Here is a 27,140-nt window from a genome sequence, read left to right as displayed (position 1 = left end):
TTCCAAACTTTTCTGAATACTTTTAATGACACTGGGCTCCAGCCCCTGATGCACTGTATTGCCATGTACTCTTCCATTTAAGCCCCTTATTGATCTTTGAACAACTTCTCTGCTGAAACTGGCAGTCTTAGCATTCTCAAACTGTTATTTTCATTAAATCTTTATTATTGAAAGTATTACATATGCTCCCCTTTTTTCCTCATTGACCCCTCCTGGCTCACCCCTGCCCCACCCTATTGTCTGTGTCCATGGGTTATGTATATATGCATCTTTGCTGGATCTCTTTCCACCCAACTTAACAGGCCTGACCCTTCTTGCTTTTTCTCCTTTTACTTCAATCTTCCTGTTTTCACTCTACTGCTTAGCCTGGGAATGTTGATTCCACCTCCGTGTTACTGAAACAACTGCAGTGTATTGGTTTCAATAAATTTACTCCCTTTTAAAGACTTTCTGAAGGAATATAAATGCATGTGTGCTATCCATGTTATTTTCCTTGTTAGAGCTTAACTCATTCTCACTTTTGATAGGGATAAACTTCATTTTCTAATTGTATACATACTCTAATACAATGTAGTGTGCCCTCGTGAGCAGAATATCCAACTGATAGCTGTACTCTGCATTAGACAGCACTCCTTTAAGGTTGGGTGTACAACTGGCCACATCTGTGTCAACGCACCATTGGTTTAGGTTTGGGCATCTCAGGCAAAAGCCACAAATTCAGGGGCTGCTGGTGGTGAACAGCCATCGCTGTGTTGGCTCTGGAGAGACAAACTAGCCAATGAGGCTCTCCCCATATCATGAAAACACAGGAAAGCCGCCTAGCATCCAGCTGCCTACCCTTCCAGCCTAACAATGTTCTTTACCATTCACCAAATGTTATTAGGGTTTCCCAGTGGCAAACATGGTAATAAAACTCTAATATCTGGGTCATCAGACATCAAGTCTTTGCTTCCTTTACAAAATAAGAGGTACCCCATATTGATATTTTACTGATCAACAGCACAATGGATATGCCAGCTTCCCTCTGGCTTCTCCTGTCCATCTCAGCAAGCATCAAACACTGCTCAGTGCTCACCTGGTACATGTGGGCCACATTCAATCCGAGATATTTCGCTCCATAGAGTTTGCCATCGGGCCACTTGACTTCAACGACTTCTCCCTCCGCAGGAGGGCCCAGCTTCACACAGTCTCGGCTCTGTGGAATAAACAGAGACAGGCTTTTCAAGACAAGTGTCTAAGTGACTGCAGTTAGAACTCAGCAAACGATGAACTCCTGGCAATTAAAAGGAGTTATTGCTTCTGTGTTTTATGGATTATGATCCTGCATGGGTGTTCAGGGGAAGAGATATGAGCCAAAGGAGTAAAGATTCAGCCTACATCATAAACTTACAAAGGAACCACCATAATCCAAGCAGGAAAAAACAGCAGCATTTACATTTGTTATTTGACAAAAAATTGTTCAGAGGGTGAGTAAAATATACATAAAAATGCTTTAGCTGAGGAAAAGACCAGCTAATGATTTATAACACCTGACATTTATGTAGCATTTTGCAGTTAACAAAATGCTTTAACATACATCTCATTCCATTCTCATGATTACTCCATGAAGTAGGCAGAGGTTATTAATTACCCCATTTTACTGACAAGGAACTTGAGCTTCTGAGGAAGCTCTGTTAGGGAGGAGTAGAGCTGATAGAACAAGAGCTGAGGGGGGCAGTAAGGAAGATAGGAGTAGAATGAGATGCCAACTAGGAGGCCTTGAGGAAGAAGCAAGGAAAAAGAACTCAGGGAGCAACTGCAACACAGCAGGTGAGGCTGGGGACAGGGCACGCCTCCTCTGAAGACCCCAGGACCTCCCCCAAGAGGTATTCTTCTACGGGCATCTCCCAGTAAGTGACCAGCCCACTTCTTTCCACAGGTAATCATGGTGATAGCCATACCCGTCTTCTCACTTCAGGTATTCTATTCAACACTGCCTCCTCCTCAGAGCAAACTGAATTCATCCTGGAAAATGCCTCTTTTGGGGGCAGGGGAGGGGTACAGGTAAAACCATAAAATGCTTTCATAGACATAGTTGCAAACTCTTAAATTTATGTGTTCAGTATGGCACAATACAATTTTAATACAAATGAATTAAATACTTGACTACTTTGGTAAGTTTTTTGCACATTGAGCAATTCATGTTTTGCTAATACTGGTGTTTCACTCATGAGGCAAATCCGACTGATTGAAATGCACACTTGACCAATCAAGCTATAAATGCAGGTGGGGCATGATTCTGTGGTACAATGAGAGGCACACACAGGAAATATTTAGTTGTTTATGGTAAGAAATCCACCATGTGTTACTTTTCATTATTAATAGAAATTCTGCATTATAATGGAGTGGCCATTTTATTGTTGGGGTCGGAGTATACATGAAAAGCTCAGCTATTCATTTTCCCCTCCATAGGCTATGCTTCCATTTAGAGCTATGGACAAAGAAAGAGACTGCTTAGAGGCTCAGCAGAATTGACTGTCTGTATCGAACTTCGGCCAATAAAAATGAGTTTATTCTCGGCCTTCATAATATTTGACTTCAGGCATGCAGAATTGAAAGGGCAGGCTGTAGCAATGTATTCCATCTACGTCCCTGGGTTTATCACCTCGCTTTCCATTTCCCTTCCAAACATGTATGTGGTACTAAGAACACTAGAAGGTGTAACTTCTAAATACATGCCGTCCAGTCTCCTGGGTTAGTCCTGGGTTAGGGAGCCACATCAGTTCTGGGCTAACTCTGAGCTGAAACCTGGATGCTGTGGTGATGCTTTGGGACAAGAGTATGTTTCTTCCCTCTCCTCAAATTTCCTTCCACGTGCAGGAAGATCCATTAGAGTAATGCTCCTGGCCTTTTTTCTACTTCCTCGTTCATTCACTCTTCTAAGAGAACAAAGAGTGACTTAATTTTATTGTTGAGTTCTGAAGGAGAGTGCATTTTCCAACTATGCTCCATGGTGCCTTGGCTGCCACAGCAAACTTGCAGGGGCTCTGTGGGATATTTTCAGAAGCAACACTTACTACTGTTAACTTGTTGAGATGGAACTTAATTGGTTGAACCTTTTGGTATTTCTTTTGGCCTGGGGGTACTATAAAAAATGTGCCGAGAGTGCCTGGCCGGTGTGGTTCAATGGTTGAGTGTCGAACCATGCACCAAGAGGTCACCGGTTCGATTCCCAGTCAGAGCACATACCTGGGTGGTGGGTTTGATACCCAGTAGGGGGTCTGCAGGAGGTAGCTTACTGATGTTGATATTTCTCTCTCCCTTTCCCTTCCTCTCCCTAAAAAAATCAAATAAAAACATTTTTTTTCAATGTGCTGAGATATCGGGGGGCCGTGAGCCAGGGCACTTAGGTAACTCCGTCTTAACCCCTCACTTTCCCTTTCTCTTTGGAGCCACCCTGTGGGCAGAGAACTCATTCTGCTCTGCTCCTTCCCCCAAGAGGAGCTGGTGGTGTCCCTAGGAGGTCTGTCTAATCACAGGTCCAATATTAGGAAACCTCTTTGCCTACAGATTTAAGCCACACTCTACAATATCTGCTTTATTTTTAATAAAGATTTTTTAAATCTCCAAATCCTGGCTTCTTTGTCTTTTCCTTGAGGAGGATAAGTTCTATTTATTGGAGCCTTCTTCACTCCCAACAGAGATTAAGTCAAGGCCTCAGGGAATTATGGGGGCTACACTCCCTGTTTACTCATCCACCAAAAAACCACCACCAAGCAGGAGAGTTAGGACCTTAGTTTTACAGTTTTAACCTTCAACAGAAGTGTTCTAGCCTTTAAAATAACTCTCCCAAACACATCCTGACCCGCAATTTTAGGTACCATGTCACCATAATGTGGCAATGGCCACAGAAATATGGGCTAAGCAAAGTATAAAGTTTACTTCAAGTATTTATCACAAAACCATAGCTTTATTAATGAACGAAATGTATGCAACATTATCAAATGAGAAACAGTTTTTTTAAAAAAAGGTGTTTGAAAACCACATGCCAGAGATACAGCTTGATATCATTCTTACTATTTGTCAATCAACCCTTTAATCAGAACAAACCCTAATTTGGACCTTGAAAGGGCCTGGCCTCTAAGACCTTCTTACTCAGCCACAGCTTAGCTTTGTTCTGTATCAGCCACAAAGATCAAATTCAATTCATACTCTTCCATGTCAAAATCTAGGGAAGAGACTTCAGCTTGCTTTCTCAACCTTCTAGCTTTTAGAACTCTTTTTTTCCTTATCCCTAGTAGAAAAATAAAGGAAAAGAAACACAAACCAACAATATAATATAAAAGTTTTCTGCACCACCAGGAGGCACTATTCAATGTCATGAGGGCCAATTCTCATCCTTGGCCAGACCCTGAGGCTCTACAGCAGCAGTTCTCAACCTAGGTTCTCAACCTAGCAGGGTCGCCTAAGACCATCGGAAAACACAGATATTTACATTACGATTCATAACAGTAGCAAAATTACAGTTATGAAGTAGCAACGAAAATAATTTTATGGTTGGGGATCACCACAACATGAGGAACTGTATTAAAGGGTCGTGGCATTAGAAAGGTTGAGAATCACTGCTTTAGCTGGAAGTGGATATATCTGATTTGCAAATGCATTCGTTTAGTGAGTATTATTCAGTATTTAAATCCCAGCTACTTTCCAAATAGATTTAAGGCACTCATAGTAATACACAAAGAGTTATTTCTGTAGCATCTAGTTTCCTCCATAGAGAAATGGCTTCAATTCATCAGGTGTCTCAAAGTTTGAGTTCGCCAGAGACTTTCTATGTCTACGTGGAGTATAAAGCATTTAAACAGAAATGGAACCGGGAACATTTGAGCTAATGAGGAGGAGTTGAAAGGTGTGATATTTAGGTTTTCCTGATCCCTCCAAAGCCGAAGCTACTGTCACAATCACTAATCTAATATCTATTTACTGACCACTGACCGTGTGAGCCACTAGAGGGATCAACAGTGTCCAGCTCCCCAACCCACAGACAGGCAGGGGCCATTCTGTCTGCACCCCGAGGCCTGACACACTGAGCTCCACAGCCCTGAGGGGTGGGGCCGCAGGGGCCTGAGGGGCTGAAATAGGCACGGAGCATGTCAGCTTTGGCCCCCATGATTACTTCAATCAGAACACAACTTTTGATTTACAGATTGAGTTTCTGAGTAAGTTTTCATGTGGGAGGAAAAAATTTTATGCTATAAATAAAAGGTATGAAAAATAAAATGTCTAAACATGAGAGGATTTAGTTTATGGAAAACCACAGCTAGACCGTGTTTTAGAGGTCTGCCGCTGGCCCCCATGTCCCTGGGCTGTGCCCGAGGAATCAGCAAGCACAAGCTTCTTAAAGCGCGGTCCCAACCTCTGGAACACACGGCAAAACCGAGACTCCAGCCCCCTCTCCCACAGTCCTAAGTGACCTGGGTGAGTTTTTAAAAGGATTCTGGAATCTGAGATGTTATATTATAGGATGTACATGCTAACAAGGTCTTTCCTAATGCAGCTGGTAAAGTGCTGCTGGAGCAAGTACACACCTCTGCTGGAAAATCACATGCATTAAAAACATCGACTAATGCATTTTTCTCAATTGCTGTCTAGACCCTCAGAAGCAGTTTGCCCTCACCTGACAAAAATAGCTGTTTACCATTTGCAGTGTTGCCTCCAGAGATGTATAAACGTCCCTAAAAATCTGCCAGAGTCCTGTCCACGGGGACACAGGTGTCTGGAGCTGCCACAAAGCCAGTAGCTAGAATACTAAATAGATGATGTGAAAATAATAATCACAGTCAAGGGTGGACTTTCGGCTTTGATTAAAGGACTATGATTAAAGGGCTGAGATGGGTCACTGATCCAGGCAAGAAGACTGTTCATATATTCCTGCCAATGTCAAGCCAAACGCCTACATTGCTCCACCTACTACAGAGAAGAGCCAACTGCCAGTCTGATTATCTGAATTCTGAAGTTGTGTTCTTGGAACTATTCTGGGCACAAACTTTTACAAGCTGCTGTCCTTGACGGTTACCTGTCTTACACCCTCCTCCCCACCCACGCCCACCTCTACTCCTATCACGTATGAACCACAAAGCAGGCAGCCCTATCCATGCACCTGCACCAGGTGAAGACGCAGTGCGTGAATTCCCAGCAGTTAATCCACATCTGGTTTGGAGCCTGTGACGGCCCCCGCTTAGGAAAAGTGCTTAAGTGACCAAGAGCAAACTGGTGCTGGCAGCTGCTGGCATTTTGAGGGATAATCGCTTGCTCATTACTGGTCTCTGGCAGGGGTGAACAAGACTGACTGACAGCCAGGTACCAATCAGACTGGCTATCTGTCATTTGTTTGGCTGCCCAGCATCTGAATCCCTTTCTCCCCTTCAGAGTCTAAGTGGGAGCAGAGCTGGCCTGACATTACTGATGCTGGAAAATGCCAGATACTCCTTTGCCCTGCTTCCCTGGCAGCAAACACTGGCAGGGGCCTGGCCAGTTGGCTCCCCTGCCCAGGATGCCCAACCTTTGACCAGGGATGCAGAGAAACAGAAGAGGAGAGGACACTCTCAGAAGGCAGCAGTATCAGCTGAGGGCAGAGTCCAGGCTCAGGCTGACCACACGGGCAGGTGGCTGTGTCCCTCCTGGGCTGGTTTTAGACGATTGTATGTTTCTATGAATTGATCCGTTTTGTCCAATTTATTGACATGTAGTTGTTCATAATATTTTCTTACAATCCTTTTGGTGTCAGTTGTTACTTCTCCTCTTTCATTTCTCTATTTATTTGTATCCTCTCTCTTTTTCTCTTGATGAGTTTGTAACAGTTTATAAACATTGTTGTTTTTCAAAGAATGAGCTTTTGGTTTCATTGACCTCTTATATTGGGCTTTTTTAATATTCTATTTCATTTATTTCTATCTGATATTTATTATTTCCATTCTTTTACTCACTTTGGACTGCATTTGTTGTTCTTTTTTCTAGTTCTTTTAGTGTAAACTTAGATTATTTGAGATTTTTCTTATTTCTTGCCGAAACCGGTTTGGCTCAGTGGATAGAGAGTCGGCTTGCGGACTGAAAGGTCCCAGGTTCGATTCCAGTCAAGAGCATGTACCTGGGTTGCGGGCACATCCCCAGTGGGAAGTGTGCAGGAGATAGCTGATCGATGTTTCTCTCTCATCGATGTTTCTAACTCTCCATCCTTCTCCCTTCCTCTTTGTAAAAAATCAATAAAATATATTTTAAAAAAATAGAAGTTAACTCCTTATGCTATTAGAAACAGGTGAGATTCTGGCATGCAAAAGCTTCAAAAGGCATAGAAAGCATAAAGTTAGGCAGTTTCTTTGGAAATTAACTTTCTGGTTCTTAGAAGAGAGGAAGCATGGAAAAGTCGATAACCAGAGTCAGGGGTGACATTGGGGAGCTGATCTAAACAAAAGGGCCTGTGAGGGAGGGCAGGGCGGCAGTGAGTATATGTGGGCACACAGGACAAGGCAGGAGGCTCTGAAAGCCAACAAAGGCTCTCTGCATTCTAGGAACTGGAGAGTATGAAGAGAACTAAAAGCATCATTTATTCACCAACTCCCTGCCTTTGAGAGAGGCCCTTGCCCCTCTTTCCTCTCTCCCTCTTTCCTCCCTCACTCAGTTGAGTGCCTCCTCTGTGCCTAGTACTGAGCTCAGCATTGGGAAAACAGAGACGAAAATGGTCCTTTTGAAGTCCTTTCTACCAAGGACTTTGGAGTCCAGCAGGAGACTCAAACATACACATGAATATCTACAATATGAGGCACTATATCACCCTCCATGTAAGCTGAATTAATCACAGAGTCCCCATTTAAACTCTCCCGCACTCACCTGGCTAGGTAAGCTGTGGTGCGAGCAGGAAGCCAGTCCTTAAAGACAGGGGCCGGGGAGCAGTGAGCTGGCAGCTCCAGCAGTGTTTTGCAGGAGCACTGTTGGAGCCTCTGGCATCAGCAATTCCATGTTATTGGTCAGGCTGTCGCACTGACTATACGGAGTGGTGTGGCCAAGCCAGGGGGCCAGCGCTGTGGCCCAACCCCTGTCTCAGCCTCTCAAAGAGAGCTCTGGATGATCCCACCAACGGTCCCAGGTCCAATGCCCGTCACACCAGGGGCCAAAACACAGTCTTTCAAGTCCAATTCCTAAAAGCCCTTGATATACAAACTACTTGAAGAGGAGGTTTATATGTTTAAAGCTTTCTGGTACTTCTTTTAGATGGTCTTTTAATAACCTCTCCTTTGGTAAAGGCATAGAAGATGTATAATTTCCAAGTGTTACAAGGAGTCCTGTGCTCAGGGACCGGTCCCTCTGACCAAGGTGCTGACTACAAGTTACTGGCCACCACCACCAACAAAAATAACCACAGTCACAAACACCACCAGCGTGTTTATTATGTGCTGGGCACTATCCTAACTGCTGTATACCTTATATTTCAACAATTCCAATAATAATCCCAGCATTTACCTCAAATTTATGGATAAGATAACTGGTGTCAACTCCCATGCCCAGGGTTGTATGGTTGTCTGCTACACATCCAACTCTCGCCAGCATGGAAAGACAGGAAGCCCACATTTAAGGACTGCCCTGGGTGGCTGCATCCTCCTCTCACTTCTCCTGCAGACACTAATGCATAAGGACCCTAGGATGAACACTCCACACACCCAAATAAGGGGAGAGGATTCCATCTGCAGAGGACAGATCTTTCCCCTATTTATAGCTGTTGGAAGAAGCTAAATGCATGAGGGAAATATAAATATTTATTGTGTCAATAAAAACTCATGTTGCAAAATGGAGAAAGACAGGCTTGAGGGGAATATCTATAGTGGTTTCTTAAAATGAAGGTCAGTTCCAAAATCTGAAAAAAAGAAAGATGACAGGATAAAGATAAGCCTTGTGGGGAAAGAAGACTGCCCTGTGCTCACACGCCACACAGTGTGTGTGTGTGTGTGGGGGGGGGGGGAAACAGGGAGGGGAGAAGAAATGCTTTGAGATCAGAGCGCCGCACCAGCCAGCGCCGGCCCTCCCTCTGCAAGTTCCCCTTCTGTGCAGCGTATGTCTCACCTCCCAGAGCACACACGGGACTCACACAGGACAGTCATGTTGAAGCAGCATAGATGCGTGCTTCCAATGTCCCCAGTCACACTGCCTGGGTCTAAAAGCTATTTTACCGCTCTATGTCTTGGCTTCCTCATCAGTCAAATGGAGATGCTAATACAACCTTACCAGGTTGTTGGTAGAACTATAGCTAATATACAGAATGTCCCAAAAAATGTATACATGCCTAACAGCTGATATAGCTCCATTGATGTTTCTTTCTTTACGGATTTAACCCATTGGAATTAAGTGTGTATACATTTTTTGAGACCCCCTATAATTTAAAAGAGAATAGAAAAGCAAAGCACAGTGACTGGCAGCTGGAAAATTTGATGTGAACTGTGACTGAATATAATTTACATCAACAGGGAGCATCAGAGGATGATAGGAAGGGGACAAAAAACCTTGGTAGAAGGTGACGCTTGGGATTTAAAATTGTGAAGAATGCAGCGAGAAGCCAATAACCTACTAGAGAAGATCAGACAATGTTATCCTAGTTGAAACCCAAAACAACCCAGTCGAGTAGGTAGGCAGGTGTCAACCCCCATACAGTACAGAAGTGCATGACGTGCCCCGGGTTACACAGCTACCAAGTGGACAACGGGGCAGGCATTCACTCAACACCTCGTGTTCAAACGCCTCTTGTGCTCTAGAATCAGTGATCAGAAAAACAGATGTGGTTTTTTACTTCATGCAACTCTGGTGGAAAATACAGGCATTAAAATAAATAACAAAACTCAGTGTGGTGAACACACAATACAATATACAGGTGATGTATTATAGAACTGTACACCTGAAACCTATATGATTTAAACCAATGTCACCCCAACAAGTTCAATAAAAATTTAAATAATAAAAAAGAAAGATAAGTGTAAGAACTGCTATGTATAGAACTACAGTGTAAAGCAGAAGCTTTTAACAGAACGATTACTAGCATAGTATGTGGTTACTGTGTCTCAGAGGGCTTCAAGATACCTCAAGATACGGGAGAACTAACATGAAAATTTGACACAAGAATGTGAAAGAAACCAGATTAGGAAAATGAGTCACAATTTAAAGAATTCTCAGAAGGGTCTTTTAAAAAAATAACTTTTTTGCCTGATTATAAAAATAAAACATGCTCATTTGAAACTGTAAGAAGGTGGTAAAGTTGAAAATCATAATCACCTATGATTACACTCTCCAGAGATCATCAGTAACATTCTGATGCATTTTCTTTGAGGATTTTTCCCTTTGCATATTTATATTATATATGTAATTGGGATCATACTGTATGTCCAATTTTGAGCCTGATTTTTTCCATGTATTATATGAGGCCATTAACTACCCTGTGAAAACATGATTTTTAATAGCTGCGTGAACATTCATGGAGCTCTCCTCCTGGCTGCAGGGGGGGTGTCTGGTGGCCAGATCAAAGGAGCAGAGCTGCCCGCCTGCGTGGTCAGGGTTTGGCACTGTGTTCTCACACCTCAAAGGAACATTTTGAGTGGGACATTGTCCAAAAAATTCCATCCTGAGTCTCCCGGAGAAAAAGCACTCTGAAAACCACTTTTTCATTAAATCATTCATTCCTTGTCACAACAAATATGTACTAAGTGATTCAGGCAGGAGGACGGTTTAGTTTGAATTTGAGAAGACTCAGGAGAAAGCTGATAGCTCTCTACAAGCACAGAAAGAGCTGTGAGTGAGGAGAGAATGTTTTTTGGTGTTTTTTTTTTTTTTGTGTGTGTGTGTGTGTGTGTGTGTGTGTGTGTGTTTTGTTTGTTTTTGTCAGTTTTGCTCTAGAGGTCACAAAGTAAGAATGGCTCTTGGGGTATTTCAGAGGCAGTATTTATTTACTTTTATAAATAAATACTTCCCCCCCCCCAATAATTCTTTAATTCCCCCACAATAATTCTTTCCCCCCAATAATTCTTTAATAAATAAATACAGTCTTCTTCCCCCACAATAATTCTTTAATAAATAAATAAACACAGTCTTCTCCCCCACCCCAATAATTCTTTATTGTTGAAAGTATTACATATGTACCCTTTTCCCCACCACTGACCCCCTGCCCCAGTACTTCAGCACCCTATTGTGTGTGTCCATGTGTTATGCATATATGCATACAAAGTCTTTGGTTGGTTACCGCCCCCGCCTCCACCTTCCCTCTGAGATTCCACACTCTGTTCCATGCTTCAGAGGCAGTATTTAGAATCCACACAAAGAAGTCAATGCTTCCTAATAATTACAGCAATAAATTGGTAGTGAGCTACCTTTCGCTTGCAGTATTCAACAAAGGGTCTGAGAACCACTCACCAGAGGATGGCAGAGGAAACTGCCTGGAGTGGGTGGGAGTTTGAGGGAGTCACAGAGGAGGAGGGGGAGGAAATGAGGTGGGTTAAAGGCTGCGGTGGGAGGGGACTGCACACTTACCCCTTAGCCAGTCTTATTTATACAGCAGCCCTGAATTGAGCCATAGCTACTCAGAACTTCTAAACAAGAGACATCTTGGCTAAGATTCTCTCATGGGAAGACCTGCCCACTGGAAATGACAGGCAGAGCGAGGATTATGGTTCTGAAATGTCCCGAGCCCTTGTCTAAGTGCTCTCTTTTCACTGAAGTGTTGGGAATGGAGTATGGAAAAGAATGGGAGAAAGATCAGACACAGATGACAGTTGTTTCCTTAATCCAGTCTCAGTCACTCTCTTCGCTCTTTATAATACCAGCTTATGGTCAAAGAAAGGGAGCATCCTCCGGGACCAACACCCCAGGAGGAGACCTACTCATGCAGCACTACCTTACTTTCTGGTGAGCACACAGAAGGTCTGCTTTAACTTAACCCAAATGGGTGAAGCAAAAAGTGTAGGATTAATCACGCCTGGGCTGAAACCTAAGAATAGCTTGGTCTCCAGATGACACTGCTGTACACAAATGACAGACTACCATGTAGTGTGAAGTTATTACCCATATAAACAGCTATTTCCTAGCTTCTGGCCTCACAGTGCCCACACAGGTAGCCTTTAAGGCCTGGAATTGTAAAAGGAGAGCATGTGTGTGCAGAAGAGTGGACAGCTGGCCAGGGACAGTCCCATGCTTACAGTCAGAGCTGATTACGGACAATTGCATTTCTCCCCCGCCAGAAGCAGAGGAGGCCTATGAGAGCTCCTAGGTCAAATGCCCCCATTTTAAAGAGAAGGACCAAAAAATGAAATGACTTGCACAGAGTCACGACTCGCCAAGAGATGGCTACAATTTAACTTTGCATTTCACAGCCAGCAGTGCAAGGTTTTAAGCAAATGAGTAACATCTGGAGAGGATTTTAATGAGAGGATTAAAAAGGAGAACCAGAAAGGGGTGAAGAAAAACAAAAGGATTTGGGAGAACATGATTTGTCAAAAAATGTCAGCTCACATTACGTTAAATTCAGAAGCAGAGAATCCTGAAGTATATATGTACAAATTAAGTAATCCAGAATAGCCTCCAAGTTACAAATGTGCCTGAGCATGGCAATACAATGGGAGCAGTTCTATTGTATAAACACTTTCCATGTAAGCTACTGCTTCTATCTCTGTTCATTTAACATGTCCTTCCTTTCAGGTTTAATGGAAATGCATAAAATTAAACAATCATGTTCATAACAGACTATCTAGTGAAGAACAGGATGTAATTACTACCAGCCTCTTTCCTCACAGGCTAAATGGGAGACAGATAAATAAGATGGTTGAGGAGAGGATAATGCATCAATCTATTTACTCAACATTATTACCCCTACAGGGAAAGCAGAAATTTCCGAAACTCCCCAAATGATTCTTGTGTTGTCAAAAGACTGTCAAACCGAAATAATCTTAATGTGAAATTAAGGAGAACATTGCCGTTTGTAGGTTTCCAGACAAGAATGAAAATAGTATGTAGATAACACACCATTGTCAGATTTATCCAAACATGAGCTTTTAATCCAAAAGCTTAAGAATACATTAGAGGAAGGCAGTGAATTTGGCTTTACTGATCACACTCTAGCTTAGAATGCCTGCTTCAGCATTACATTGAGGATTATTTTATGCCCTTTTCCTGATAAATAACGAACCTTTGAAATACTGACTTCTCTGTTCTTTTTCATGCCAGATGTTAATCTCTCTTTGAAGCCTGATTCTTGCTATAATCTGATTTGCTTAATGATCACTGAGTAGTCAGTCAATTAATATTTCAATTATGATTTTTTTCCAATATCCCTCTCCTCCTCCCACCCCCCTCGCCCCCCAAAAAAGAACTCTGTGAGGTTTTGTTAGCTTCCTGTTACTTTCCTTAAAACAAACACCCATAGTATTGAATTGATACAGATTTGCATGTACTGGCAACTGTGAGCCAAAAATATGCCAAATGGGGGGAGGGAGGGCAGGATATATGGGCATATGAAACAGGGGGTCAGTGGAGGTGTTGATGGAGCCAGAACAGCTGAGCCTGGCTTTTATAGGTAAAAATAAGAGGTGGGGAACAAGCCCCGAGGGATGATACTGTGAAAAATAAACATGGAAGTAGAGGAACATAAAAGGTGACAGCTTTGCCAACTACCAGTTTAAGCACCGGTTTTAAACATCCATCACTAACAACTAATTAGCAGTAACATTAATAGTATCCAGAATGTGATTCCTAGCGTTTTCGCTTTTAGCAAGTCAACATGATGCCAGGTGCATTCAAACAAACAAAGATCTGCACGCGTGTGCACTCACACACATACGCAGTTTATCTATGCACTTGAAACACCTTGGGATATACAAGCAGCAGGCGGGACTGCACCCAGATGTGGGGTGCTATAGGACTACTTGTACTTTCATCTCATACCCTTCAGTATTTCTTTTTTAAATATATTTTTACTGATTTTTGAGAGGAAAGGAGAGGGAGAGATAGAAACATCAATGATAAGAGAGAACCATTTATCAGCTACCTCCTGCACGCCCCCATTGGTGATCGAGCCTGTAACCCAGGCATGTACCCTTGACCTGAATTGAACTGGGGACCCTTCAGTCTGCAGGCCAACGCTTTATCCACTGAGCCAAACTGGCTAGTGCTGTATTTCTTGAACTTTAGCCAGCCATGGGCATGTTATGCACAACACTGTACATATGCAATCTTCTATATATATAAAAAGCCAGTGACCATAACAACCGTTAATAACTGGTCGCTATGATGCCCACTGTAGCTAGTGAACCGGCCGATCAGGGTGTGGGGCCGGCCAACCTCGCGGCCCCTCTACCCTTCCGTCCTGCCCCTGATCAGACTCTCCCACCCCACCAAGAGCTGGCCACCGGCCGAACGCCCCCTCCCATCCCCCTGCACAGCCCCGCCCCCAATCAGCCCACCCCACCATGATAGGCCTGCAGCCCCTCCCCATGGCCGGCCCACACCTGATCGCACCCCCCATCCCAATAGGGGGCGGGGCTGGCCAGCCAACCTCCTACAGCCCCTCCTCCTGGCTGGCCATGGCCCTGATGGGCCCCCACCACCCTGATCGGCCCGCAGCCGCCCCTCTGCCAGCCCCCCACCCCAATATGCTGCTGGTCTCCAATCGGCACCCCCCACCCAATTTGGGGGTGTGGCCAGCCAGCCTACTGACCACAGACCCTCTCCATGGCCAGCCCCCCCAATCAGCCCTCCAACCCCAATCGGGGGCGGGGCCTGCTGGTCAATCACTCACAGCCCCTTCCTCCGGCCAACCCAGCCCTGATCAGGCCCAGATCGATCGGGGGTGGACAGACTGGCCAACCACCCGCCATCTCCTCCTCTCAACAGGCCCAGCCCCAATCCGCCCCAATTGGGGTTGGGCCGGCTGGAACCCACCCATGCACGAATTCGTGCACTGGGCCTTTAGTTGTTAAATATTAGCTGCTAATTCTTGTTATTACTCCTAATCACACACATTTTGTCTACCAGCATGTCAGTGATCCCTCTTTAAATAAGGTATACTAGTATGAATCTAAAAAATAAGGGGTATGCAAGACTCTGGAAGGTTATGCCATCTCCTTCAGAAAATGAGAGTTCTGCCCTGGCCAGGTAGCTCAATTGGTTAGAGCAGTGGTCGGCAAACTCATTAGTCAACAGAGCCAAATATCAACAGTACAACGATTGAAATTTCTTTTGAGAGCCGAAAACCGACTTCTGCGCATGGACCACGAAGTTCCAATCACACTGTACGTGCGCACCCGCACGTGGTATTTTGTGGAAGAGCCAACTCAAGGGGCCAAAGAGCCACATGTGGCTCGCGAGCCACAGTTTGCCGACCACTGGGTTAGAGCATCGTCCTGATATGCCAAAGTTGCAGGTTCAATCCCCAGTCAGGGCACATACAAGAATCAACCAATAAATGCATAAATAAACCAATGTGGGTGGTTTTTTTTCTCTGTCTCTCAAATCAATTAAAAAAAAATTAGCCCGGCCGGTGTGGCTCAGTGGTTGAGTGTCAACCTATGAACCAGGAAGTCAAGGTTCGATTCCCAGTCAGGTCACAGGCCCAGTTTGCAGGCTCAATCCCCAGTGCGGGATGTGCAGGAGGCAGCTGATCAATGATTCTCTCTCATCACTGATGTTTCTATCTTTCTTTCCTTCTCTCTTCCTCTCTGATATCAATAAAAATATATTTTTTTAGATTAAAGAAAGGGAAAAAAAGAAAATGAGCTCTTCAAAGGACCCACAGCAGATGCATCACCCTTACGTGGTCCAAGATGTGGGAGCCCTGGGGTGGGGGCGGCACAGACACTGAAGGCAAAGGGGAAGTAAAAGTCCCAGGGAGCCAAGGCTGCACGCACAGAAAACAGGGTTGGGGGAGCCATACCAATACATGAGTGCTCAAGAGAGCTATGGGCTAAGGGAGTTCTAATGAGCTCCACAGTGAGGTAAGTGTTCGTATGTGTGGTTACCTCAAATTAAATGTTTATGTGTCAAGATGAAAGCTCCATAAAGGCTAAATATGACTCATCAATTTTGGTGGCTATATTGTCATGTTGAAGGATTACTTGGGTAAATATTCACTGTTTTATCAAATGGGTGAGAGTGAGGTAAGTGTGTGTGTGTGTGTGTGTGTGTGTGTGTGTGTGTGTGTGTGTGTGTTACAATATATCCATTTAGAGATGAAAATGAAGGGCCATACTATTTTTGAAATATGGGATGTCTGTTCTCACACGGTGCCATGGGGCTTTCCACTCAGCCTCTTTCAACTCTGAGACAAAAAAAAAATAAAACAAAACTCCAAGCCTAAGCTTTGGAAACTAGGGGTCTTGGAATGGCCCTAAATGCAATAAATGCAGTGAAGCTGGAGTGACATGGGAAGTTACCTGTCAGTCAAACCTGAGAACAGAGATCACTGACCAGAATGGGCAGGGTCACTGCAAGCCCAGAAATACTTTGGAATACATAATCCCCTAAACAAAGGAGCTCACTCTCTTGGATCTTGGCTCTCCCACAGCCACAAGGACCCCACATACAATGGACTAATGGACTGCAGCTGGGAATACAACTAAGCTAGCCTGATGCTGGATTGGACACCTTTTCCAAAATGGAGCAAAAACTCTAGTCACTGGCTCTGATTTTAGCCAGTTAAAAGCAAAATGGGACTTCTTCCTTGGCAGGACAAAGGGAAATGGGACCTTAGAAACTCAGGGTTGTAATTCCACAAGAAAAGCTTTTTACAATACCTCATTTCTCCCAGGCAAGTCTCAGAAAATTCATTTTCTCCAGATATCGTAAGAAGCCCACTTTGATAAGCCACAGATGGGAACAAGCACCTCTCCCCACCAATAACAATTCTACCTCCTTAAGTGTATTTCAGATTCTTCCACTTCTCCTAACTTAGTACAAGCTATATTATTTCCTCTGATCTACTGCAATGCTCAACTAACCAGCCTCCCAGCATCCACTACCACCCACTCTCCAATTTATCTTCTCCACTATAGCCAAAGAAATGCTTCATACAAATGTCTTCATGTTGATTTCTGCTTAAAGACCATCAATGGGCCCTAACCAGTTTGGCTCAGTGGATAGAGTGTCGGCCTGCTGACTGAAGGGTCCCGGGTTCAATTCCGGTCAAGGGAAGGTACCTTGGTTGCGGGCACATTCCCAGTAGGGGGTGTGCAGGAGGCAGCTGATCGATGTTTCTCTCTCATCGATGTTTCTAACTCTCTATCCCTCTCCCTTCCTCTCTGTAAAAAATCAATAAAATACTTTTTTTTTTAAAGACCATCAATGGCTTCCCCCTGCTCTTAGAGTAAAGACCCAATCCTATAACATGGTCTTCAAAGCCTAACCTAGTCTGGCCCTTTTCTCCTCCACTAGGCTCATCACTTACCTCTTTTAGTAACCTGAGCAACTCCTTTCTGCCAACAGCCTGTGTATGCTTTGCCTGGAATACTCTCCCTCTGCCTTTTGTTTAGTTAACACATCCAGTAGATCTTAGCTCTCACACTGATCGCTTATCTACATAAGGTTTGTTTGTTTTCTACTACGTGTTCTTACAGGATTATATCCCTATCATCCCAGGATTTATCTCAATTTGGAGTACATTTTTATTAGTGTGACTGTCATATGTTACTCTTTCCCAGTAGGTTATAAATTCCATGAGAGCTCAAACCATTTCCATTTTATTTCTCATCATCATAATTCCAGAATAGGTACTCACTATAAACAAAAAAATTTTCATAAGGCTACTGCTTATGGAAGAGTAAGCTATCCCTTGACTACAGAATCCATAAATCACCAAATCACCATATGTAGGTACCCAGATATGGCTTATCAATGGTCTGCCCTGCGGGAGTTTCTTCTCTACAAGAGGAAGCACCTCCTGGGTGAGCATCAACCATCCACATCAATACAAACCCCTCACTCTTGGAGAAAGAAGAGGACTTGAGCACCACACACCCTGTTTCCCTATCCTCGTTATACCACTTCTGGAGGAAACCTACTCTTAGATAATGGTTAGATATTTGCCCTTCCAACTTCATGCAAACAAACAGAAAAGCAAAACACAACACAAAACCCTGTAAAAACATAACTAACGATGTGGGGTAGCGTTTCAGCATAAATAATACAGGAAAGGGGTTTTACTATTATTGAAATAAATTTTAAAACTCTAAATAAAATATTAAATTTCATACACAAATCATTTAAAAATTTCTTGCCAAGAAGAGAATAAAATACCTACTAATAAGCAAAGTTATCTAGCTGGTTTGGCTCAATGGATAGAGCATCAGCCTGCATATGCCCGGGTTGCAGGCTCGATCCCCAGTAGGGGACGTGCAGGAGGCAGCCAATCACTGATTCTCTCTCATCATTGATGTTTCTATCTCTCTCTCCCTCTCCCTTCCTCTCTGAAATCAATAAAAATATATTTAAAAAAGAAGAATTAGCAAAGTTATAGGGTCTTGTAAGGCTTCTTGCAAATACACACACACACACATATATATGTGTGTGTGTGTGTGTGTGTGTGTGTATATATATATATATATGTGTGTGTGTGTATATATATATTATCTCATTATATATTATATACATATATATATTATCTCATTATATATATATAATATATATATATATTATCTCATTATATATTATATACATATATATATTATCTCATTATAGAATGTCACCTATTGTTAATGGCACTCACATTCATTCACAGTTCTCTTAAAGTTCCTATTTCAACAGGGCTTCAGATATTGGTTACTTAGCATGAAATCACTAAAGCCTGATTTGTTATGTGCTAATCACTAGTTTTATGGTATAAATCAGATAAAATCCTTTAGAAGACTTGATTTTATCTGTAATTTCCCCCATCCCCAAAAGAGAATATCATATATAAAGGAATTACTGGGTCACATTATTCTTAATTAACGGCTAAAAAGGGTAAATATCAAGCATGTTTTAAAAACAGCTACCTATTCATATATCCTGAGAACTATACTACTGGAAATATGCATAATTTAAAACCCCCTTTCCTTTTGACAAAGTATTAGCCATTAATTGGCAAAAGGCATCTTTTTCAAGCACAGATCACATCAGCATTATTTATTAGTGGAAAATCCTACTCAGACCTGAAAAACCATGTATAAATCATTATACAACACATTGTACTATTATAACATTTAGAGGAGTTAAACATTCTTTATGTTTAATGGTCCTGGATAAGATATCTAAATCATAGAAGACTTAAAAACATCAATATCCTCCATTTTATAGTAGCCAAGAAATCAGATGGTGTGAAGCGGTTGATTTACAGAAATACACACAGCCAACAAAGGTTAGAGCAGGTCATAGCTTCCAAGTTTTCACCCACTTCTTAGCAGAGAGCATTTTCTGACAGTGGGAAAAATTAGAATGTGAAAGAAAAAAAATGTACCCGATCCAATCTCTTTCCATGTTTCCTTATATCATTGTTCTCCCTTTACCCACATACTCTGATCACAAAATATAATTTGTTTAGTAAAACAAAAGGCCACATTTAGTACTGGTTCTGTCTCACCTGATAAAATCAGCTAAACTCAAATAAGATGTGAAAATGAAATAGTAAAATGAGGGCAGTGTCAGTTCATCACTAAATAGACAGTATTGGCTTCTACTGGATACATTTGCCAAATAATAACCTGAGATCACTCTATTACCAAAATAGAGTCAAATAGGAACATACACTTTATGGTCAAATAGGAACATACACTTTAATTTATGAGCCCAATATCTTCAGGGATGTGTTATCAATGTATATGCTATATCCTGGTTGGGTAGAGGTGAAGGATAAGGTAGAAGAGCTGGCAAACAGGTAGTGGGAATTTGATGAGGCCTTCACCTCATAGGCTCCCAGGTCCTCAGCCAGGAAAGGGCACCGCTCCTGAGCAGTCAGATGCCATGTGCGCCATTCCTGAAGAACCCCCAACCAACCAAGTTCCAGAACCTTCCCTGGCAAATTTCCATTGATTCTAGAAAGGCCGTGGTAGGGGCTTGGGGGGAAGAAAGGTAGTTAGGGGCATCAGTCTGGAGGAAACAGAATAGATGGTCTGGGATGAGGTACAACTTCCACCTGGCTTGAAAATCGGGGCACCTCAACCCTGAGGAGCCAGGAGGAATCTGAAAGTGCTTCCTGGGGTCCCACAGTAGAGACTGCTGCTGGGAACAACTCTTTCCTTAGTGTCTCAACCCTGCCCCTCAGATGTTTTTTTTTTAAAATATATTTTATTGATTTTTTTACAGAGAGGAAGGGAGAGGGATAGAGAGCTAGAAACATCAATGAGAGAGAAACATCGACCAGCCGCCTCCTGCACACCCCCCACCGGGGATGTGCCCGCAACCAATGTACATGCCCTTGACCAGAATCGAAACCGGGACCTTTCAGTCCGCAGGCCGAAGCTCTATCCACTGAGCCAAACCGGTTTTGGCCTCAGATGTTTTCTTTTGCCTCCTTCCCCTACTTGCAGAGTGGAAACAGGAAGCTGTTTGTGTGAAATCTCACATAGGCACCGTTTAATATAACAAGTAGGAACCAAGTTCTGAGAACACATCTTCTAACCGAATGTCATCATGACCAGAAAAGACAGCATAAACTAGATGGCGAGGAAAATGAGGAGAAAATAATGGAGGCTGGCAAGTTTAAGCAATGTGTTTTAAAAACACCTGAGAGAGAAATAAATCAGCTCTAAGAACTGCAGTTTGCACCATACAGCCCATGAACTAAAGGCCTTGACAATACACCCCTACAGCCCTGAAGAATATAGTTCTCATGCTTCTTTCACACATCAGCCGAGGCTGAAAAATGCAGCGAGTCCTTGTGGAAATTGCAGTGTTGGACTCTTGCTGTCGAGTATCTAAATGGTTCTGTTTCTCTTTGCATGCCCACTGGTGAATGTCAAGCTCTCGTCCTAGAACTATCTAGATCCCATGCAGCAGCCTCCTTCCTGGAAATGAGCTCTAAGTTCAGACGAAAGGAACCTGTCGTCACTCTGGTGTCAGCATGGGCTGCCAGAGCTTAAAAGGGGACTCGGAATCTCTATGTTCCTTGAGTTCTCTCGGGTGGGCAACTTTCATTCCCATCAAAATAGTAGGAGACAAAAAATTCATCAGGAAGTGTGTCGCAATTTCATAGACCGACAGGTGGAGGCATGTCGCAATACATCTTTTATTACTGCCCCTGACAGCTACAGATTGCATGCTGAGTGTAACTGGGCTGATACACACATTCTGCAGGTGCACCGTGGAGAGAAGAATTTTTGGACATTTTTCTAGCTATCATAGAAATAAAGGTATGAAAATAAATTTCCTGGTAGTCCAAGGAATGTTTCTCTCTACAGCTTCAAATACTCTCTCTAGTCACGTAAGCCTAACATGGGCATTTTAATGCTTGGCAAACTTATTTTAAAACACGGACAGGCTGGCCTTCATGAAAGGTTCTCTTCTCTGGGTTTAGAAAATGATTTGTAATCAGTGATTCTATAAATAGGGAATGTGACTTTCCTTACTAAAGCATCAGGCTTCAAAAGGGAAGATATTCATGACATGCATAAATAGTTGGGATGATTAAACTTGATATTCTAAATCTGATTTTCATAGTTAAACAACTGAAATTGTGCTATACCCTTACAGCAGTGCTAGCTAGCGAGCACCACAGCTTAGAGAAGCTCATTCTTCAGTAGCCAGTAACACTGACGTCACACTGAATTTGAGAAAAGAACCTTTCCAGCAGCACTCACACCTGGTAAGCACATTGTGTAAATTAGTGTAGATGAATATCAAAAGTAGAAGTCAGACGATCACAGCAATTAAACCACATGGCCTAACAATGATGATGTAAACATATTTACATTATATCATATAGGGGAATCAATATAATTTTTATGCACTTAATTACAGTCATCCAATATGCCTTAAAGCTTAACACCAAATTCTCTGATCTCAAACTGAAGTCTAGGTGACAAACTCTAATGGCATTTAATTGTATAGCTTTCATTAATTTCAGTGAGAAGTATAGACCCCAACCAACCTTGGATAATCCTTTAAAAGCTTGCCTTAAAACCCCATGACTTCACCTTGTGAAGCCTGGACAATGACCAGGAACAAGTGCATGGCTAATGGACTGGATCGACAAACCGGCTAAAACAACGTGGCCACTGTTTCATCGAAAAGGAAATTACTCTCTGCCACAGAGTCCGAGCTCCCGGCCCCACAAGGTAAAGAGTCTTCTAAAGTGCATCAGGATCATACATTTGTGATGATTAATTTATGTGTCAACCTGACTGGGCTGCAGAGCACCCGGATATTTAGTCAAACATTACTCGGGATGAGTGTGTGAGGGTGTTTGGATGAGTTCAATATTTGCGTTGGTTGACTGAGTAGGGAGTGCCATCCCAGTGTGAGTGGGCCTCAGCCAATGAACTGAAGGCCTGAACAGAACAAAAAGGGTGACCTCTGCCTCCTCCAAAAAGGGAATTCCTCCTGTCGCCTGCCTTGAACTGGGGCTCGGCTTTTTCCTGCCTTTGACTCTAAATGAAAAGGGCTCTTGCTGGGTCTGAAGCCTGCGGCCTCACACCACACCTCGTTCTCAGCCTGCAGACTCCGATGGAACTGCACCACTGGCTCGCCAACAGCACACCTTGGGACTTCTCAGCTTCCATAACCACGTGAGCCAATAAATCACACTCTTACACATTTTTAATATGTTTATTATATTAAATACATACAAACACACTGATTGGTTTGTTTCTCTAGAGAACTTTGATACAATATTTTAAGGAAAAACACTCTCCCTATAGAGCCATCCAAGATGTCCTGGGAATGCCTCACTTAGTACCAAGATAGCAAAGAGCAGGAAGCCAACAAAGGGTGGGGTTACTAGAAAGTAGGTGAAATTTGAAAACACAACATGATTGAAACCTTCCTACTTGGTGTAAGAGGCCTGAAACAAGTAACCAAAAATGTCAGACATGGCATGGGGTGGGGGGAAATATACAGGGAGGAAGGATCGGATGAAAGAGAGAAGACCTGCTCGCAGATTACTATATTTTTGTCCTGAAGAAATTACCAATCACACATATTCAGGTAGGTCCCCCTCCAATCTATGCCCCTCATCACTGCACATGCTGTCCCTCCCTTCAAGGGTAGGGCTCTGACCACACACACGTGCCTACAAAATGGCCCCAAACCTTGGCCGGATATGCTAAGTAATGCTAACTAAGCTGTACAGAATTCTGCTTTTCCGTTCTTGTTGATTTCAATGCCATGGTGCTTCCAAACAATCTTATACATTTTAGAGCCAGGGTTCTCACAACACCCACACGTACTTAGAACCACACTTAAAGGTTCACAGAGAGTCGGAGTAGACAGTGTCAAAGGAAAATTTATGGAATTTCAGAAACTTCCAGGATCACAGACATTCTTTTCCAATGTACAAGATAAAGATGTTCCAGGGAAGTTTACCACCTGGCCGTCTGTGTACAGATGATATGCTGTAGATTGGGCACCTGAAACCTGTATATTTTGTTAACCAGTGTCACCCAATAAATTCAACAAAAAGGAAAAACAAAAACAAAAACTGGCTGGGTGTATGGAGGCTTGTGAAGTGAAAGGGAAGTTAGGACTCATATGTCCTAACATGGACTGAGACCTAACTATTTGCTCAGGTTTGGTGATTAGTGCTCAGAGGTCTTTTATCACATCCCACCATCCTCCCCACCCAAGTTTTCTCTCTTTTGCCGGCTCAGGATTCACAGTTTGCACAAAAGAAGGCTGGTTCTGAAGTGTTTTGCCTAGGCAAGGCTGGCCACAGCCATGGGCCTTGGTCTCCTGTATATGGTCGGCCTTTCTTGGCCTTGCAAACCACTCTCCTCCTGCTTCAAATGGCCTTTCTTCCCAGGGGTTAAAAACACATGCTCTAAAGCCAAGTGCTGGGACTGAAAACTCTTTCTGACACTTGCTAGTTATTTACCTCTTTGTGCCTCAGTTTCTTCAGAAGCAACATTTGGAAAACAGTCGTGCCTAACACGTAAGGTTGTGAGGAGAAAATGAGTTCATGCACATTAGGTTCCTGAAGCAATCCTGGCCTTGGGCATGCCAGTCAGTGTCAGCCCGACTAACCCTGGGGAGTCTCCTACTCAGTCTTCTGGACCCAACAGGTGATAAATTGCATCTGGTTTATTCATGGCATTGATCACAATTATGGAAAGCACCCATTTACTAGCCTGCTTTCCCCCGCAACTGAGCAGGAATCACACCTTCTTTCTTGTTATTTTGCCAGCTCCCAGTGTGATGCTTGGCACACAGGTACCCAGTGACTGTGCGTTGAGTAGCCAAAGGGACAACCTACTCTGACCAGTTAAGCACGTTACCTAAGGGCTGCAGTTTACGTGTGGCGATGGCAACGCAGCAAAGTGAAGCTCCAGTTAGAATTTTGCAAAGAAGCACAATTCACCCTTCTGGTGTAGGATCAAGTCCTGGGATTGTTAATTTGTCTAACTTCATTTGCTTTAAAACCTTCCAAATATGGTCACTTGTGTTTACAAATGTGTGTCTCTTAACAGCATAGAGAAGTAAGCATAAAAAGGTAACTAAATCAATGTTTATTTGGCCCCAAGAGACTGAAGTTCTAGAAATATCTATGAGCAATCTCATATGGTCATATCTAATTATCAACTGCACATAACACATAATTATTACTATCAAGTCATTAAAAGCGACCTTCTAAGTACAAAGAGAAAAGCATCAACAGACCTAGAACAAGGCATAAGTTACAAATACAGTATTGAGGCCTGGCTCCCCAAAACCATACTTCCCTTAAGCACATAAGGGTAACAAGATGACCACTAGACTAACCCTGACCCCAGTTATCTGGTTGATCTCCGTTTCAAAAACCCTTCCATGAAAATTGTTCTTCTTGTGAAACATCCTGCTAGAAACAGCCTCCTGAGACACATTCACCTGGTCCCCTGAATAATTCCCAAGGGTTCACTGAGGGGACCGAGGAAACAAGAGACAGATAGGCAGGTGGGTGCGCATGCATGCGCACACACACACATGTATGTTCATTCCAGACCATGGTTAAGAAACTCAGTATAAGTCACAGCCCTTTTTCTGTGTGACTTTTGGTACCGCTGTATGAAACATCTGCCAGATCACAGATGCCACTATCAGGTCAGATTAGTAAATGCCATGTTCTTTAGTTAAGCACAAAGAAAAAGAAGTAATAAAGGTATTCAAATGTGCTAATTGTAACAGGAAAGAATAGGTGAATTTGCATTTTATGTTCCCTGCCCCATATATTTCTCATTTAATTAAAAGAATTTGAGGAGATGAGTCTACATTTACCTGGCTACTATTTAGGATGATGAAGGCTAAGGAACCTCCTAGAAAACAATATTTATTTGTGGTGGGAAAACAGCACACCTGAATGAAATAATAAATGAAAGAGTTACTACCAAAGGCAGAAGGAAGATGCCTGAAAGGTTCGGTTGCTTTAAGTTAGACCAAAAAGTAAAGTGGGGACATGCACACCAGGGACTCACTTACCACGATATCCTCAGGGAACGTGTCTCTGCTGAAGGAGCCATCATCAAACATGACCTCGTAGAAGGTCTGCGATGTCACAGCGATCACTCTGCAGCTGTAGTACCGGGTGTTCCGGTGCTTCGTGATGACGGTCTGCCCCACAGAGATGCCCCTCTCGCCAGCCTTCAACTTCTAATGAGGGGTGGAGGCAGAAGAGAGAAAAGAAAGAGGAAAAAGAGAAAAGGACAGAAAAGAAAAGAAATATTTTTTTAAAAAAAACAGTAATTGGCTTAGTAATATCATTTTTTATTTTTTAACTTTTTATTGGGGAATACTCTCAGACTTAAAAGTTGCAAGGATATGTAGGTACAAGAGCACCCATATACTCTTTGACCCTTTATCTATTCCTATTAGCATTTTACCACTTCCTTTATTTGCATATTATACTTCTATTTTATATATGTGTATATATAAGTATTATATACAAATTGTGTGTGTGTGTGCAGGCGCGTGTGCACGCGCACATACACACACTAGCCCCTCACCACCAACCATTTAAGCTTTACTGGGCTTTTATTCATAAATACATCAGTGTGTGTTTTCTAAGAAGAGGTATTCTCCTTTACATAACCATAGTTATATAACAGTTACAGTTACTAACGTTAGTAAAGTTAACATCGACATGTCCGATTCTCTACAATGCATATTCCAATTTTGTCAACTGAGCCAATGATGACTCAGGGCCCCCGAGCCCCTGATCCCCACACTCCAGTGCAGGATACAGTCAAAGGTCAGGCACTGCATGTAGTCGCCACAGCTCCTGAGCCTCCCTTAATCTGGAACATTTCCCCAGCCTTCCTTTGTCCTTTATGATAGTGATACTTTTGAAGGATACACTCCTCCCTCCCCCTGCTTTGTGAATAGAGCATTTGTCTGATGTTTCCTCATGACCAGATCCAGGCTGTACGTTCTGGGCCAGAACCCCAGGTGATGCTGTGTTCCACTCAGGATATCACATCTGGAGGCACATGCTGCTTGTCTGCCTCTCCATGGGGATGTGAATTTTTATCATGGTCAAAAGTATGGTCCAATTTCTCCACTTCATAATCACCCTTTTCTTTTATTACTAATAAACAATCTGTGGGAGAACTTTAGCACCACACATATATCCTGCACACTTATGCTTGGATTTAACATCATGGATGAGCCTTGCCCGATCCAGCCTTTACTATGAGGATGATGAGAACTCCAAACTGCATTTCACTATGATATTTGTTCCTTTGTGCCTGTTATTTTAACACTGGATTTAGCATCTTACGGAGACAGTGGTTTGGATCTGAATTCTAAGCTCTGCTTCTTTAGCTATATGATCTTGGGGATGTTACTGAGCCTTCCTCAGCCTCAGTTTGCTTATCTACAAAAAGGGGATATTTATGTGGAAGGTCTGCTGTGAAATAGGATAAAGTACATAAAATACCTAGACTCATAGGCAATTTGTCCTCAGCAAATGTGAAATGGCTTCATTT

General features: G+C 42.9%; 1 protein-coding gene across 5 annotated transcripts in view; it reads right to left on the bottom strand.

The window, feature by feature from the left end:
* Positions 1–27,140, bottom strand: part of KDM4C (lysine demethylase 4C) — a 332,885-nt gene that overhangs the window by 8,071 nt on the left and 297,674 nt on the right. For all 5 annotated transcript variants that reach the window (XM_079790592.1, XM_079790594.1, XM_079790590.1 and 2 more), the window contains exons 19-20: positions 25,636–25,806; positions 1,076–1,195 (exon numbers count right to left, since the gene is read on the bottom strand). In XM_079790592.1, coding sequence (XP_079646718.1) covers positions 1,076–1,195; positions 25,636–25,806 — 291 coding nt within the window. The remainder of the gene's footprint in view (positions 1–1,075; positions 1,196–25,635; positions 25,807–27,140) is intronic.

This window comes from Cnephaeus nilssonii (assembly GCF_951640355.1).
Source record: "Cnephaeus nilssonii genome assembly, chromosome: 14".
Lineage (NCBI taxonomy): Eukaryota > Metazoa > Chordata > Mammalia > Chiroptera > Vespertilionidae > Cnephaeus > Cnephaeus nilssonii.
This window is presented reverse-complemented; position numbering and strand designations above follow the sequence as displayed.